Here is a 17,117-nt window from a genome sequence, read left to right as displayed (position 1 = left end):
AGCAGAGGATGGGTTAGGGGTTCCAGGGGGTCCACAGGTCCAGGGGGCGGGTGGTAGAAGTGCTCCAGGGAGCTGTGTGACTCAGCAGGGAGCAAAATCCCCAGGATCTGCCCCTGATGGGCCTAATGAGATGCAGGTGGTCCCCTGGCCCGGGCCCCACCTCCCCCGGCCCCCCTGATTGTGGAAGCAGATGCTGGTTCAGTGCTGGAGGAGGGGAGAGGGGGGCTCTGCAGCTACAGGGGGTGGGGCCAGGGCGGCTGGCCAGGGCCCAGCATATAACTCTGGGCGGGTGCAGTCTGGGGCGCAGTCTGGGGCAGCAGACACCCAGCCGCTCTGAGCTCAACTGGCAGCATGAAGGTACTGGGCCTGGGCCTGGGGGACTCATGGCACTGGGGGCCTGAGCCCACTTTGGGAAGAGGACCTTTACCAGAGACGGGGGCTGTGAAGGCACAGGGGATCTCGTGATCCAGTTGAAACTCTTAAGCTAGAAGAGTCGGGTTTCTCAGGCAGGGAAAGAGAGACTGAAGGGCAGAGAAAGGGGTTCCCAGCAGGGGGTAGTTGGCACAAGGGACAAGTGCAGAGACCACCAAGGGCTCCGGGGCTGGCAAGGGCGGGGTCAGTGCGGTGAGGTGAGGTGACCCTGTTGTCCTGTCCCAGGCCCTCCTGGCCCTGCTGCCGCTGCTGCTGCTTCTCTCTGCACCCCCCTGCGCCCCCCAGGTCTCCGGGATCCGGGGAGATGGTAAGCAGCCTGGCCAGCAGGCTGGGGGAGGAGAGGCAACTCCGAGCCCTCATTTCTGGGAGTCGGGCCTCAGGGCTAAGCCCCTGCAGGATGCCATCCCCTCCTTTCTACCACGGGGCAGGTGGAAAGGACGTTTGAGCATCGCCCCCGGGTTGGGGGGAAATCTCGTGTGATTTCTTGGCATGCTAGGGCTGGAGGCCAACCGCAGGGCACTGAGGGGCCGGTGGCATCTTGTTCTACTTCTCCTCACCCTCCCCGCCCCCGCCTGCAGCTCTGGAGAAGTCTTGCCTTCAGCAGCCCCTGGACTGCGATGACATCTACGCCCAGGGCTACCAGGAGGACGGCGTGTACCTCATCTACCCCTCGGGCCCCAGTGTGCCTGTGCCTGTCTTCTGTGACATGACCACCGAGGGCGGCAAGTGGACGGTGAGTGGGCAGGGGGAGTGGAGGCGCGGTTCTGGTCCCTGCCATGTGACCACACTTCTCCTCTGTGCGCTTCAGTTTTTCCATCTCTAAATGGGGATCACGACCCCCACAGCAGAGCTGGGGAGCTGTTCCATGGCTGAACTCTGGGTGCTGGAGGCAGGTTAGTGCCTGTATCCTCAAAGCCATCAGGGAGATAGGTACGCTTTACAGAGAAACCTAAACCCAGAGAGGTGAAGTAATTTGCGCAAGGTCACACAGCCCACCCCTGGAAGCACTGCCAGGTGCCAGAACTCTAGAACCACCCCCCACCCCCTTAACCTTTTCCCGGCGCCCAGAAACTGCCCACTGAGGGGCCTGGGGCCGGCACAGGCCTTGTTTTAGGCCCCAGCTTGGCCTTTAACAAAAGCCCTCAGCATCCCAGGGCCCCGGCCTAGGTGAGGCTCCCGCCCCTTGGACTCTTGATCATCCAGGCCTATCCTCTCTGCTCCAGGTTTTCCAGAAGCGATTCAATGGCTCAGTGAGTTTCTTCCGGGGCTGGAACGACTACAAGCTGGGCTTCGGCCGTGCCGACGGGGAGTACTGGCTGGGTAAGATGGGGACAGGGGGTGTCCCAGAGGCCAGGGGCTGCTCCGAGCCAGGGCTCCGCTGACCAGCTGTCTCTCCCTTCCTCTCTCCCCAGGGCTGCAGAACCTGCACCTCCTGACGCTGAAGCAGAAGTACGAGCTGCGGGTGGACCTGGAAGACTTTGAGAACAACACGGCCGCCGCCAAGTACGCTGAATTCTCTATCTCACCCAATGCGGTCAGTGCGGAGGAGGATGGCTACACCCTCTACGTGGCAGGCTTCGAGGATGGCGGGGCAGGTATGCCCAGCTGCTGGCCTAATGAGGGGGCGTCGGTGGGGAAGGCAGGGCTGGCATGGTCCGCTGGGTCCCCGACCCCCTCCAGTACCCCCTGGAGAGGCTGTGCCAGCCTCCACCCAGCTTGGGCCGGGGGCCCTGGAGAAGCTGCGTCCGCTCGCTCTGGGCAGCCCTGGGGGTAGAAGCTGCTTCTCCTCATGTCAAAGCGTGGTGACCTAGCGGCCCACTCAGGGAGGGTGCCCCATCCGGCCAGCTGCCACATAACACCTCCCATGGTGTCACTCCTGCCCATCATCCATCTGCCACCCCGGCAGGCTGGGGCTGGCTCCCCGCCTCAGCAGCTCCATCCCTCCTCCCCTCTTGCCAGGCGACTCCCTGTCCTACCACAGTGGCCAGAAGTTCTCCACCTTTGACCGGGACCAGGACCTCTTTGTGCAGAACTGTGCGGCCCTCTCCTCGGGAGCCTTCTGGTTCCGCAGCTGCCACTTTGCCAACCTCAACGGCTTCTACCTGGGTGGCTCCCACCTCTCCTATGCAAATGGCATCAACTGGGCCCAGTGGAAGGGCTTCTACTACTCCCTCAAGCGCACCGAGATGAAAATCCGCCGGGCCTGAGGGGCTGGCCCCCGTCAGGCCCTAAGCCTCCCCTGGCTGCTCCAGCTCTCCATGAGTGCTCCCTCTACAACCCAGCCCCCAGCCCCACCCCTGCCCACTGCTCTCTTAGCACCTGCTTCTCCCAGGGGTCCTTGCGGCTCTAGCCCCAGCGGGTCCTGTCACACCCACGGTGTCCATCTCAAACCCAGGCCTCCATTCCCCTCACCTGCGGCCACACAGCCAGCCGCTTTCCCGGGCCTCCTGGACCTGCCTGGGCTCTTCGAGACTCTTCCTTGACTCTGCTCCCCACAAGGCAGAGAGCCAGGAGCCGCTCTCTGAGGCTATAACAGCTCCCCTGCTGCGGACTGCTCTGTCTGGAGCCCCCCTAGCACGCCAGCTTGGGCTGCCGTAGTCTGACCAATAGCCGTGGCGTGTGCCACGCCACCTGCGTGTGGCCACCATAGCCACACCCCACCCGCAGCCCACTTTGCTGTCCTCAGTTATCTCCCATCCTCTGCCTCCCTCCCACCAACTCATTCCCCAGTGATGAGCACCATGGGCCCGCAGCCCCAACTCACAGTCCTACCCCGCTGCCCCCTCCCGCCTGTCCCAGGCCCCACAGCTCAATGCCAAAACCGAATTTCCCCACAGCTATCGCACGCCGCTCTAAAACAGCTCCCGCCGAGACAGGCAGGGATATGAAGTCCCCCCACCCGCCCTAGAGCTGAGGTTTGACCATGTTGGGGGGACAGAGGACCACCTCTGCAGGGCTGGAAGCCAGTGGTGAGTGAAAAGCTCAATAAAACCTCAGGATCTGAATGAACCGGCTTTGGCTTTGTGCGTGTAAATGGATTTGCTTGGCCCCCAAATGCGAGGACCGGGCTCCTCCTTGCCCCCCACTGACCACACCCTGCCATCAACTCCAAAAAGACAACCAGAGTTAGGCACTAAAGGGAACCTTACATTTCACAGACCTCATTTTGGTGGCAAAAAGATCGCGTCATAATATTAATAACAATAATAATAATAATAATAATAAAAATACAATACTGAAAAGGATCGCTCAGGGAGTAGAGATTTCCTGATCCTGCCATGGCTTGGCGGTGGCTCAGGTGGCTGCTTAAGGCTGCATAGTGTGTCTGAGATGAACCTGCAGAATCATCGAAGCTCAGCTTCCACTTCCGGGCCCAGGGCTCCAGCCCTCGGAAACATTCCTGTGAGTCTTGTCGCGGGGTCCACACCCAGCAGCAAGGCCCAGGCTGTGGGCCTCAGGGCTCCTGGAGGTCCGGCAGGTCAGCCAGCAGCATCGGGGAGTCCATCTGGATCTCCCGCTGTAGGGACTCAATGTCGGCAGGGTTCATGCCATGGCCCTCCAACCAGTCAGCAAGCAGGGAAGCTGAGAGAGAGGCTGAGTCGGCCTGGCTGCAGGGAGAGTGGAGGAAAGAGGCACTGTTAGCCTAGGCTGGCTCCCTGCCCATCCCACAGGCAAGCTCCTCCTGCACCAGGAAACCCTACCCACAGGCCCATTCCAGAAGCCTGGTCCAGCCATCTTACCCATCCTGGGGCCCGTCGGCCACGCCCATGTCAAAAGACTGGTTTAGGAACTCCTCCAGGTCAAAGCCAACACCATAGCCGGCCCCACTGCCCTTCGGAGTGCCGGAGAAGACCGGGGGCAAGGGGTCCTCCACCTGCAAAGGAGGATGGCAGGTTACAAGCCAGGCACTACCAACAGCGGACAGAAGTCTGTAAGTCTGTCCTGATGCTGCCAGGGACTCTGCCTGGACAGCCTCAGGTGACAGCGCCAGCAGAGATAATCAATGGGCACTGGTTGAGGACCGGTCTCCAGGCCAGGCCCTTCCTAGGAAGCATGTCGTTTGTCTCCCAGCGACCTGTTCATGGGCACTGTGCTCCTTCTAAGAGCAAGAGGCCAAGTTCCGAGATAAAGCCCCATCTGCCACTCAGTTCTCACGGACTTAGGAGGCACCACAGCCTCGCCCATCCCTATCCCTGCCAAACAGCAAGGACTTCCCAAGCCCATTTTCCTGGGCCCCAGATTCAGGTTTCCCCACAGCGCCTCACCTGTGACTTGGACAGCTGCTGAGTCACCAGGTTCACGTCGGGGGATTCTGTGGTGGAAGGTTGAGGGGCCCCTCCAGGGTCCGGAGGGGGTGGGCCAGACGGGAAATAAGGCAGAACACCTACAGCACTGGGGCCAGGGAGCCCTGGGGGTGGCACAAGCGACTGGGGGGCCAGGAGACTAGAGGAGGCAGTCTGGAGTGGAGCAGGGCCAGGGACAGGCCCAGGAGGACTGGCAGGGTGGGGAGAGGTGCCAGGGGGTGGGCAGGTGGGCTGCAGTGCAGGACCAGGGGTGGAGCCCACAGGTTGTGCTGGGGGGGCAGCAGGAGGGCTGCCGGGCCGGGCTGGGCTGGCAGTAGGGACTGGGGCATGGGCTGGTGCTGGTGCTGGGGTTGGGGCTGGCGCCAGGGCTGGCGTGGGGGCTGGGGGCCGGGCCATGCGAGTCCAGCGCTCCAGCAAACTGCGATCATTGTCACTGAGCACCAGCCCGGCCAGGGGATCAGTGGAGGGGCCCCCAGAGGTTCCGGCCCCCCGCTCCTTGCGCTCCCGCTCCTGCCGCCGCTTCTCCCGCTCCTTGGCTCGCTCCTGCCGCCTCCGCCGCTTCTCCTCCCGCTCCCGCTGGCGCTCCTGGGCAGTCACCGGCTTCCGAGGCTCAGGAGCTTCCAGAGGAGCGCTGGGGCCATCTGCAGAGAAGTTGGCAGGGAGAAGGTAAAAGCCTACGGCCTGTCCGAGCTGGGAGCACCCCTCTGCAACCCCACCCCCTGGCCAGCCGCTGCCTCCTCAAGGCACCTCTGAGCCGGCTCCGCAAGGACTTGAGAAGGGCAGCTTTGAGGGCCGCCTTGGTGTTGTCGGAGATGGCACCCTCCTTCTTTGCAGGGGCTGGTTCACTGGCTGGCAGGGGCGGCTGCAGGGTCAGGTCGATGGTGTCTGGTGCGGCGCCGGGACATGGTGGTGGAGCTGGCGGAGGGGACTCCATGGCACAGTCCCCACTGGGAGCCCAGGGACTGGGCATCTCAACATCAGGGCAGCCAGGCTCACTGGCCACAGGCTGCAGGGACGGCTGGAAGCGGATCTGCTGGCGGATGCCTTCGCGTCGTGCGTGGAAATCCTCAATTTCAGCCACTATGGCCTCTTTAATGCGCTCCCGAGTGAGCGCCTCACGGTCAAAGGCAAAATCAAAAGGCGGGGCACAGTCAGGCTCATCGTCAGGGTCGTGGTACTTCGCCAGGAAGGGGTGGCGAAGGGCAGCAGCTGCGGAGATGCGGGCACTGGGCTCGAAACGCAACATGCGCCCCAGCAGGGACAGGGCCTGGCGGTCAGCGCCTGGGTACACCGTCTCCCACGGCACAGGCTGGCGGGGGGGCAGGCTCTGGATGTAGGCTCGCACCCTCTCGGCCCCCACAGCCTGGATCACAGCTGGCGACGGAGTGCCCAGCACCATCATGATCAGCTGCAGCTGGTGTACGTAATTTTTGCCAGGGAAGAGCTGGCGCCGGGCCAACATCTCACCGAAGATGCAGCCCACGGACCACAGGTCGATGGCCTGTGTGTACTCGTGCAGCGAGAGCATGAGCTCAGGAGCACGGTACCAGCGTGTGGCCACATACTCAGTCATGAAGTACTGGTGCTCGGCGGGCGAGGTGCACAGGCCACGGGCCATGCCGAAGTCACCAATCTTGAGCTCACAATTCTCGTTCACCAACAGGTTAGAGGGCTTGAGGTCGCGGTGGATGACCTGAGCCGAGTGCATGTACTTGAGGCCCCGGAGCAGCTGGTACAGGAAGTAGCGCACGTGCTCCAGGGTGAGCGGCTGGGAGGAGTGGATGATCTGGTGCAGGTCGCTCTCCATCAAGTCCAGGACCACATAGCTAGAGGGGACAAGAGAGACAGGCATGGCCACCTCGCCCACATGCCAGCACCAGCCCCAGCCCCAGCCTCACTACACCCTCCAGTTTGACAGGTAATGGCCTCATCTTCGCACTCTGCACAGGCCAGTGGTACGATATGAAGATTCTAGTTCTTCTCCAACATTCCCGTGAACTTCAGCGAAGTGAAATCACTTTCTTCTCTCTAGTTTCCCCATCAAAGAAAAGATGGGGTTGGACTAAACCAGGGCTGGCTGACAGATTTGGTTTGGGGGCCATCTCCATTTTTTTGTATGGCTGCCTGAAAAACTGAGAAAACTGAAGGCTCGCCCAGTTTTTCAAGACAGTGTTCTATGACTGACCAAGATTATCTGGTATGAGAATAAAAATTTGGTTACTGTATGAATGTACTGATGAATGCTGGCCATCCTACAAGTCAAGATTCTATAAGACACTAACATCTGCCTCTTCTTAAGCAACCACAGTTATCCCAGGCAGAGCCAGGGACAATGGTCCTGGAATCATTAAGAATTTTCCCAGCCTGCCTTACATCAGGAACTTCAGATCCACCTCTGCCTTCCCATCCCTGCTCCTTACACAGATTTGAACTCGCCATAGGGCACAGTGGGCCTCAAGATGTCCTTGATGGCAATAATGTTGTCATGCTTGAAGTGTTTGAGGATCTTCAGCTCCCTGAGGGTCCGCTTGGCATTGGTGACCACATCAAAAGCGTTAGGGATCTTCTTAATGGCCACCTGCTGGCCTGGGGAGCAGGGAAAAGACAGGCATCACCAGGTACCTCAGAACAGCTGCAGACAGGCGAACAGCCCCTTTCGACATCTCCCTTCTAAAATGCAGTTACCATACGCTGAATAAGAACCACCACATAGCAAGAACTTACTATGTGTCGAGCTCTGTACTAAGCATCTTATGGATGTTACCAGATACTCCCTTCCCACCAATCCCGAGGCAGATACCAACTGTTCAAAGTTGGGGATGACTAACCCCTGGTTCAGAAACGTGCTGGGGCTGCACAGCTAGTTAGGTGTAGCATCCTGACTGTAAAGCCAAGCTCACTCTTCCTCCCCACCCTCTCTCTCCATCTCAGACCTCACCCATCCACCACCAGCTCCTTGCCCTGGTCTCTGTTTCCGGAACACACTTCTGTTTTAGAAACAAAAGAGAGAATCTCCATTCTGATCTAACTGGGACTGTCATTTCTCTAAGAAAGAGGCCACACCACCATGGCAGTTTCAGAGAACTGTGCCCCACGCAGAAAGTGGCACCCAGAAGGCACCTAACCCGCATCTGTTGCCTCGAACCAGCATTTAGATCCCAGCTTTCCTTCCTGGCTGCTCGAGACTGGGGTCAGCTTCCACATCTATAAGCGGTGCACGACAGGGAAGCTCACCGGTCAGACGGCGGCGAGCGGAGGACACCACCCCATAGGCCCCGTTGCCTATGGTCTCGATGATCTCGTACTCGTCCCCCACGTCAAAGGTCACGTCGAAGGAGCGGGCTTTGAGCAAGGCCAGGTTCTTGGCCGCTACAGAGGCAGCGGTGTTGGTGGGTTCCGCCTTCACCGGCCCGGGGGGCTCCGCAGAGCCGTCCTCCCCTTCTTCCTCCTTCAGGGGTTCAGCCATGGCGTCTGTGAGGAGACGCTGGTGAGAAGGGGCCCGACTCCCCCGCCGGGCCTCAGTTTCCCCTTTGGGAGGCTGGGGAGCAGGACCAGGGAATCTCCAAGTTCCCAAAACCGATGGGGGCCGGAGAGGGAGCGAAAGAGAGCGGCTGGCACGTAGCAGTCGTCCCACAGCCGGACTCGGAACCGGGAGCTCAGGTCCGGGGTGGAACGCAGGGTGGGAGGTGGGGGAGGCGCCGCCAGGCGCGGTCCAGGAAGAAAGGGAGGGGCGGGGCACTTCGCTTCTCTCGGTCAACACTCACCGAATGGCACCTCCCTCCGACGCCTCCTCCGGGCCTTCGGAGGTCGCCGGCGCTCCCCGCTTTCCCGGGCTCCCTTCCCCAGTGGAGAGGTACTCCAGGAGCCGCTCGCTCACTTGTTCAAGGCCGCCGCCACCATCTCAGCGCCGCGCTCTGCCCCGCCGGTTCCCCCGCCCCGCCTCCCAAGACCACGCTCCTTCCAGCCTCTGGCCAATCGCCGGGCGCTCTCTGTGGAGGTCCCCACCCCTTCGATTTGCTGCGTCCAATCCGACACCAGCTCCAGAGAAAGCCACGCCTCCGCCTTTCCGCGCGCGCGCGCGTCCCTACCAGCTCGCTCGCGGGAGCCGCCCAAAGGGCGCTCCGCACCTCCCAGGCTCTCCGCCCGGCGCAGTCTTCTGACGCATGCGCGCTAGCAACCTCAGGCGTCGCGCGAGTGGAAGGCAACGCCCCCGTACGTGCTTGCGCACCGCCATGGACGGGGTCGACTGGTGCTGGTCTCCGGAGTCCGGAGGGGCTGAGGTGCGTGGATCTGTTACCTTGTCGGCTGGTTCACGAAACTCCCCTCGTTTAGGCCCTGCTTCCCTGTCGGTCCCCATCGCCTGAGGAATCAAGCACCACCTTGCATTTTCCCGGTCGGTCCCGGGAGCCTGGCTCTGGGAACAGGCCACCCCAAGTAGACCGAGCCGAGGCGTCCAACCACAGAGATCCGGGGCCTCCGGGATTCTAGAGTGTCCGGCCCGAAGCCGCCAATGACTTCCGGCGGCTGGTCCTCCGCACAGCTTCCGGCGTCCCGGGGCCTCTGCTCGGTGTTCCAGGCCTTTGGCGTGTTCCTTCCACCTGGTGGCTCTGTCCCAGTGCTCCCGCGCATCGGGCTGCAGCAGAGCTGAGGGCGACAGCGGCGAGCTCGCGGGTCAGCCGGGCCCACATAGGGCCCGCCTTGGAAGCCAGGTTCCCTGCCCCACCCACTCCAGGGCCCGGTAGTTCATTCCTATAGTAAATATTTATGGAGCGCCATCCCTGAAAAGCCCAGTGCCGAGGGGGCAGCGGTGGCACGAGGACTCGGGAGGAACCTGGTGGGGAGGAAAGGTTTTCAGCAGGGGGTTCGAGGTCGTGCTGTAAGGAGGACGTTTGGGAGTTGCGCCTCCAAAAGTGGATGTTTCCACCGGGTGAGAAGAGGAGGGGGAAACGAGTAGGCAAAGGTATGGAGACCGAGGAGGAGAGCAGCGCAGGCTCTGTAGGTTCTTTTGCCCTGAATAATGACCGGTGGATGGAACCCAATAGTTAGACTCCGAGCGCCAGATCGAGGGTCTTTCCCTTACATCGCAAACTAGGGGCTGAAAAGTGGATCCAGACCACAAGTGAGTTTGGCAAGATCACACACTTTTAAAAAGTTTGTTTAAAAAAAAATAAAATTGGGGGGGGGGCACTGGGTGGCTCAGTGGGTTAAAGCCTCTGCCTTCGGCTCTGGTCATGATCCCAGGATCCTGGGATCGAGCCCCGCATCGGGCTCTCTGCTCAGCAGGGAGCCTGCTTCCTCCTCTCTGTCTGCCTCTCTGCCTACTTGTGATCTCTGTCAAATAAATAAATAAAATCTTTTAAAAAAATAAAAATAATTTAAAAAATTGTGTTCTGTGTATATTTTGTTTTGTGTATTTTGTTGTGTTTTTGTTTACTTTTCACATGCAGAAAGTTAGACCTTTGTATAGTTCCATCAGTTTTCACAAATTTAACACCAGTTGTACTGAATTCAGGAAAATTACTGCTGCTCAGAAGTTCCTTCTCTTTTCTAATGGTGGCGGTTTCATTTTGGTAACCCTTTCCCATACTTTTTTTGCGGGGCACTGAATTTTCAGAGGTTTATTGGGATCTTACATTAAAATGAAAAAGTAGGGGTGCCTGGGTGGCTCAGTGGGTTAAAGCCTCTGCCTTTGGCTCAGGTCATGATCCCAGGGTCCTGGGTTCAAGCCCCACATCTCTGCTCAGCAGGGAGCCTGCTTCTTCCTCTCTTTCTGCCTGATTCTCTGCCTACTTGTGATCTCTGTCAAATAAGTAAAATCTTTAATAAAATGAAATGAAAAAGTAGATACTGCATTTTTAAATACCTAAGGAAAAACATACTTGTAAGAATTAGGTCAGCCTCTGGAAAGACAGCTATCTAGTATTTAGGCATATAAAGATCATAGGGATCTCCTCAGTTAAGGCAGAACTATAAATTTGTTTCTGATTTTACCCACACAGACCAAAAAACCAAATTATCGGTTACATGATTTGCATTGAATATTAATAAATATGTATGTGGGTAAAGAACATTTTCTGTCATTGAAGTCTGAAAATACTTCTTTGATGGCCTTTCTTTAGGGGATACAGTATATAATATTCCCTAACTCTGAAGTACATGCAGTATAAGGCCAGTGGTGAGCCTCGATCTAAGTAGAGGGCTTACAAAAGCAAACAACTTTTCAGGGGACTGAGTGGTCAGCTGCTTGATGGTCCTGTCTGATCCAGGAATAAAACAAAAATCACATGAGAGACTCTTAAACTATGTTTACTTTAATTCTCTATAAATAGTTCAGCTAGGCTGGGTACACAAGTTACCGGCTATTCAACATTGTCTGAGCAGACTGCTGATGTGGGGCTCAGTCCCAGGACCCTGAGATCATGACCTGAGCCGAAGGCAGAGGCTTAACCACTGAGCCACCCAGGTGCCCCATCTCATCTACTTTTTAATCCACTATGAGCTGTTTGGCTTCTACCCCACTAGGCCCTGACTCTGTCCTAGAAAAGCCATCAATTATCCAACTGTAGACAAATCCGACGGACATTCTTAAGCCCTTATCTTACTGAGCTCTGCTGCAGCTGACACAACAGACCATTTCTTTAAAAAAAAAAAAAAAAATCATTTCAGGGGTGCCTGGGTGGCTTGGTCAGTTAAGGATCTGCCTTCAACTCAGGTCATGATTCCAGGGTCATGGGATCTGACCCTGCGTCTGGCTCCCTGCTTGGCAGGAAGTCTGTTTCTCCCTCTCCCTTTGCCCCACCCTTTCCTCTTGTGCTCACTGGCTTTCTCTCAAATAAGTAAAAGGAGAGAGAGAAAAAAGATAAGTAAATAAGTAAAAGAGAGCTAAGTAATTAAGAGAGAGATAAGAGAAAAAAAGAATAAGTAATTTCAAATAAGTAAAAGAGAGAGAAAATCGTTTGACTCAAAACTCATTATAAGAAGGTTTAAGTGAAAAATCTTGGTCCTAGGGACACCTGGGTCCTGGGATTGAGCCCCGAATTGGGCTCTCTGCCCGACAGGGAGCCTGTTTCCTCCTCTCTCTCCGCCTGCCTATCTGCCTACTTGTGATGTCTCTCTGTCAAATAAATAAATAAAAATTAAAAAAAAAATCTTGGTCTTAAATCCAGGGGGTTACTTTCATTGTCTCTACAAAGTAAAGCAAATACAAATACATTCTTTTCCAAAGCCGACTTGATATATACAAGGTAGCAAATTACATACACTTTGCCGGAAGACCAATAAGTCTCAATAACCAGAGAGATTCCTCTTTCTTTTATAATAGGCTTTTTGAGAGAAGATTCATGGGCTATAAAACTTCAAAGTATACAGTTTAGTGGTTTTAGTATGTCCTTAAGAATTGTACACCCTAATTTGGGACCATTTTCCTCAACCCCAAAAGAGCCCCATTAGTAATCACTCCTCATCTCCCCTCCTCAGCCCCTGGTAACTGCTAAGCTATTTTCTGTCTCTCTGGATTTGCCTATTCTGGACATTCCCTACAAATGGAATCTTACAGTATGTGACCCTGTGTGTCCTTCCTTTCACTTAGCATGCTTTCAAGGTTCATCCTTTTCCACGTATCAGGACCTCAGTACTTTCAAAGACCAAACCCATTCCATTGTATGGATAGACCAGATTTGGTTCATTCATCAGTGGATGGACATTTGGGTTGTCTTTTCTTTTTGGCAATTATCAGCAATGATGCTGTGAACATTCATGTACAAGATTTTGTGTGGGCATGTTTTCATTTCTCTTGGGTCTATACCTTTGGGCGAGCCTGCTGGGTCATATGTTAAACTTTTATATTTAATTTTGGGGGGAACTGCAAAACTTTTCCCCAGCGGCTGCATTCATTGTATTATCTGACCAGCAATATTTGAAGGTTCCAATTTCTACACATCCTCGCCCTCGCAAACACTTGTTGCTTTCCTTTTTTTTTTTCTTTAAGATTTTATTTATTTTTTTGAAAGAATGAGAGAGAATGCACATACGGGAGCAGGGGGAGGGGTAGAGGGAGCAGCAGACACCCCACTGAGCATGGAGCCCAGCATGGGCCTGATCCCAGGACCCTGAGATCATGACCTGAGCTGAAGGCAGACGCCCAACCATCTGAGCCACCCAGGCGCCCCTGCGCTTATAAGTTTAATCGTTAATGTTGAAACTCCATCCTTAGAGATTGTACCAATTTAGACTTACCAGCAGGATGGGGGAATGACTCACAGAGAGCTTTTTTAAAGCCCGGAATTATTTGCCTATGTTAAAAATAGGGAGGTACCTCATAAAAATCCTGATTTCTGGTTTCTTCCAGAAAACCAGAAGATCTGGCAGCCTCAGACCTGCATTGACGAATAGCAATAATGGGTTGCAACAGAGCAGTAACACCCCCGCCCCCCCAGAAGGGCATGGGCTCTCCAGTTCACCGCCGTCCCCACCATTCCCTAATGCCCGCCTCAGCACAGTCCGAGTGCCAGATGCTATCATCTTACTTGCACCACTATTTCCTGCGTACGTTAAAAGCAAGAAAAGAGGGGCACCTGAGTGGCTCAGTTGGTTAAGCATCTGCCTTCCGCTCAGGTCATGATCTCAGGGTCCTGGGATCGAGCCCTGAATTTGGTTCCCTGCTCAGTGGGGAGCCTGCTTCCCCCTCTTTCTCTGCCTGCCGCTCCCCCTGCTTGTGCTCTCTCGCTCATGCTCTCTGTCAAATAAAAAATAAATAAAATCTTTAAAAAAAGGCAAGAAGAGTCTTAGAGGACAAGTCTCAAAAAAAAAAAAAAAAGGCAAGAACAAAATATATGTTCAGACAACCTCCAGGGGCCCCCCATTGTGGCAGTGGGGGTAAGCAGTCCCAGCCACGATTTGGGGTGGCCTCTCATTGGGCAGGTGATGCCTGGGGAGGTAGTACATATGTCCCTTGCTTTATTGTGCCTCCTGGATAGTATGTTGTTTTGGTTTTTGTTTGTTTTTTAACAAATCGGAGGTTCGAGACTTCATTGCCAGAGGTAACTGCAAATATGGTGGAAAAGAGCAAGACAACAAGAACCAGAAATGGAGCTCAGGGGCGCCTGGGTGGCTCAGTGGGTTAAAGCCTCTGCCTTCGGCTCAGGTCGTGTTCCCAGGGTCCTGGGATCGAGCCCCACATCAGCCTCTCTGCTCGGCGGGGAGCCTGCTTCCTCCTCTCCCTCTCTGCTTGCCTCTCTTCTACTTGTGATCTGTCAAATAAATAAATAAAATCTTAAAAAAATAATTAAAAAAAAAGAAATGGAGCTCAAACTTGGGACTGGAAGGCAGCAATCTCGTGATAAAATGGGAAAACATGAGGACTTGCTTCCTAGGGGTGAGCCAAGAAATGGTTTCCTGAGACGGCATCTTCTCCTGGTGAAGACTGATGAAATGACAATAAAGGATTTAGAAGATTCCGTAAAGTTAGTTGGAAAGATGGCGGTGGAGTTTGAGAGGATTGACGGCCTCTTGCAGTCGGCGACGGGAGAAGAATTAGGCACAAACAAGTCAGCTGCAAGAGATTGGGAGCAGGGGACAACAGTCGAAAACACCGCTGCCACGAGCAACTCCACAGTCTCACTTTTATTAGATAGAAACAAAAGCCAACAGAGGAACCGATGAAGGTCAAACGTTAATCAAGTCTTGCCGACAAGCAAGGAGGAGGATAAAGTTTATAGTTAACCAAGCACATTCAAAGGACTCATCTAAAAAGCAACGGCTGCTTCTGGGAAGAGAAAGGAGCGATAATAAAAGGGAAGCAGGCGGTATTTCGTTCCACCCTGAGCTGACGGGGCATTCCCGGGTGCTTGGCTTCCTTGAAGCAGGCGGTGTTCCTCCCTGGGCAGGCTGGGCATTCCTGGCTGCCCGGCTTCGGTGAAGGGGCGGCATTCAGCCCTGAGTGAACCGGGCATCCCCAACTGCCCAGCTTCATGGTCGTGTATCATCCTTCTCCCCAAAGACCTGTTGCCAGTATAAGTTTTTCTTAAGGCCATATCTAAATGTGCTTGGCAACTAGTAAAATCCTCCAGGGGTTATAGTTTAAGTAACAAAATTGTTCCCAGGGGCAGTAGCAATTGACTCCAATTTTGAAAGAAGTTCTGTGGCTACGTTGCTCTCACACAGCATCTCGTGCTACCGAGGAATCATTCGTGAAGGGAAGAGTCGATCAGTACAATAAACTTCACCGTTGTCTTATTTTAAGATACTGTTATGGCCGCCCCAGGCTTTTGCAACCACCAGCCTAATAGGTCAGTGGCCAGCAACACTGAGGCAAGACCCTCCACCAAGAAAAAGACTAGGACTCGTGGGGCGCCTGGTTGTCTCTGTGGTTTCAGTCTCTGCCTTCGGCTCAGGTCATGATCTCAGGGTCCTGGGATCAAGCCCTGCATCAGGCTCTCTGCTCAGCAGGGAGCCTGCTCCCCCCACCCCCCCACCTGACTCTCTGCCTACTTGTGATCTCTGTCAAATAAATAAATAAAATCTTAAAGAAAAAAAAAGATTAGGACTCGCTGAAAGCACAGAGGATAGTCAGCAGTTTTCAGTAATGAAGTGTTTTTTTATGAAGGCATGTACGTTTCGGAGACATAACCCTACTGCACACTTAAGACACTAGAGTATAGGGGCACCTAGGTGGCTCAGTTGGTTAAGCGTCTGCCTTCGGCTCAGGTCATGATCCCGGGGTCCAGGGGTCGAGCGCTCTCCCTCTGCCTGTCCCTCTTCTGCTCATGCTCTCTCCCGGTCTCTCTCTCTCAAACAAATAAAATCTTAAAAAAAAAAAAAAAAGAGAGAGAGAGAGAGACTATAGTGTGAACATAAGTTTTATGATCACTGAAAAACCTCAAAATTCATCTGACTCCTTTGGGATTTTTTGGATTTTACTTATTTATTTGAGAGAGAGAGCGAGAGCACAAGCAGTGAGGAGGGGGCATTGTAATCCCCTCAGCTGGGACTATAGGGTAGGCTCAGCCCTCTCGGAATCTCGGTACCCTGAGGGTTGCAATCTATTCTCCCATCACTCAGGAAGGAGTCCCTCCGAGAGACTGGGGAATTGGTCTAAATTATAACGGATTCTAGGTCTGATTCGAACCCAGTCCCTGGTGTTAATGGTGGCAGCCGCTGGAGGTGGGAAGGACTCTGAGCGGGGAGGGAGGGGCCGACAGCTGGTGGCGGGGTGGGGGGGGGCGGGACAGGGTGGCCCATTCTCCCATCTCAACCTGAAAAGATCAGTTACGATTGCACCAGACCACAACTAGCAGAAAACCACCAACCCTGGCTTAACACATGAAGATGTATTTTTCTTTCATCATGAGAAATCCAAAGTGCTTTGCGTTACTTTTTAAAAGACGTATTTATTTATTTGAGGGAGAACAGGTGCTTGTGCACACACACGGCTTGAGGAGGGACAACGGGAGAGAATCTTCAAGCAGACTCCCTGCCGAACACAGAAACTGACGAGGGGCTCGATTCCATGACCGTGAGATCACAACCTGAGCCAAAACTAAGTCAGACGCTCAACCGACTGAGCCACCCAGGCACCCCGAAATCCAGAGTACATTGTTGGCCTTGGTTTAGCTCGTCAGGGACTAAGACTCTATTCACTTTGCAATCGTCCTCATGACATTTTCTCTCCCTTAACTCATGACTGCAAGACAGCTGCTGCAATCCAGCCATCCCATTCAAGTTCCAGACAGAATAAAGGAGGCAGAAGGACACGGTGCTACATCTGTCGTCCATCATCATGAGAGCAAACGCCTTCCTGGTAGCCCCCGGCAGATGTGTACTTACATCTTAGAACTGTGTCATAGGCTATCCCCAGGTGCAAGAGAGGCTGAAAAACCCAGTACAGGGATGCCTGGGAGGCTCGGTCAGTTAAGCAGCTACTTTCAGCTTCGGTCATGATCCCAGAGTCCCAGGATCGAGTCCCGTATCGGACTCCTTGCTCAGCGGGGAGCCTACTTCTCCCTCTGCCTGCTCTGCCTGCTGTTCCCCCACTTGTGCGTGCTCTCTCTGGCTCTCTCTCTCTTTCTGATAAATAAAATCTTAAAAAAGAAAGAAAGAAAGAAGCCCAGTGCATCTATAGGCACATTGTGGCCCCCCAAATCAGGGTTTGTTGGAAGAGAAGTGGAGAGCAGGTACTGAGTAGGTAACTCATAGGTAAAAGAGGAAGGTCATATCTACTGGGCACAAGGGCAGGTGGGAGGTGTCCTAGTGCCCAAGACCAAGACAGGCCTCTTCTAGGGGTCCCTGAAGGTTGGCAGCCTGGGCAGGGTCTAGACCCCCCATCTGCGGTTCATTTCTCCCCAGTGCAGCCATCCTCCTCATGTCTCCCAGCCTTTGGGACTC

The 17,117-nt window shown here is 54.8% G+C and overlaps 2 protein-coding genes across 2 annotated transcripts; one reads left to right on the top strand and one right to left on the bottom strand.

Moving 5' to 3' along the window:
* Window positions 1-235: 235 nt before the first annotated feature.
* On the top strand, window positions 236-3,446 carry MFAP4 (microfibril associated protein 4). Its single transcript, XM_032321095.1, has 6 exons — window positions 236-357; window positions 658-739; window positions 1,011-1,165; window positions 1,656-1,752; window positions 1,845-2,027; window positions 2,392-3,446. Exons 1-6 carry the CDS (start codon window positions 352-354, stop codon window positions 2,637-2,639), a joined length of 771 nt encoding a protein of 256 aa, XP_032176986.1. The 5' UTR covers window positions 236-351; the 3' UTR covers window positions 2,640-3,446.
* Window positions 3,447-3,558: 112 nt separating this feature from the next.
* Window positions 3,559-9,430, bottom strand: MAPK7 (mitogen-activated protein kinase 7). The gene is made up of 7 exons (XM_032321094.1): window positions 8,501-9,430; window positions 7,971-8,207; window positions 7,157-7,322; window positions 5,484-6,562; window positions 4,698-5,377; window positions 4,173-4,306; window positions 3,559-4,040 (listed from the first exon to the last, which is right to left on the bottom strand). Exons 2-7 carry the CDS (start codon window positions 8,200-8,202, stop codon window positions 3,887-3,889), a joined length of 2,445 nt encoding a protein of 814 aa, XP_032176985.1. The 5' UTR covers window positions 8,203-8,207; window positions 8,501-9,430; the 3' UTR covers window positions 3,559-3,886.
* Window positions 9,431-17,117: the final 7,687 nt, after the last annotated feature.

Source organism: Mustela erminea, chromosome 18 (assembly GCF_009829155.1).
Source record: "Mustela erminea isolate mMusErm1 chromosome 18, mMusErm1.Pri, whole genome shotgun sequence".
Classification (NCBI taxonomy): Eukaryota; Metazoa; Chordata; class Mammalia; order Carnivora; family Mustelidae; genus Mustela; species Mustela erminea.
This window is presented reverse-complemented; position numbering and strand designations above follow the sequence as displayed.

What these genes read in the sequence shown, in the direction of transcription:
- MAPK7 (XM_032321094.1), bottom strand. Translation starts at nt 8,202, where the DNA reads ATGGCTGAACCCCTGAAGGAGGAAGAAGGGGAGGACGGCTCTGCGGAG. An exon ending in CGCTCGCCGCCGTCTGACCG is followed by an intron (nt 7,323 to 7,970) that starts GTGAGCTTCCCT and finishes CCTGCTCCCCAG; the next exon opens with GCCAGCAGGTGGCCATTAAG. An exon ending in TATGGCGAGTTCAAATCTGT is followed by an intron (nt 6,563 to 7,156) that starts GTAAGGAGCAGG and finishes TGTCCCCTCTAG; the next exon opens with CTATGTGGTCCTGGACTTGA.
- MFAP4 (XM_032321095.1), top strand. An exon ending in CTCCGGGATCCGGGGAGATG is followed by an intron (nt 740 to 1,010) that starts GTAAGCAGCCTG and finishes CCCCGCCTGCAG; the next exon opens with CTCTGGAGAAGTCTTGCCTT. An exon ending in CCGAGGGCGGCAAGTGGACG is followed by an intron (nt 1,166 to 1,655) that starts GTGAGTGGGCAG and finishes TCTCTGCTCCAG; the next exon opens with GTTTTCCAGAAGCGATTCAA.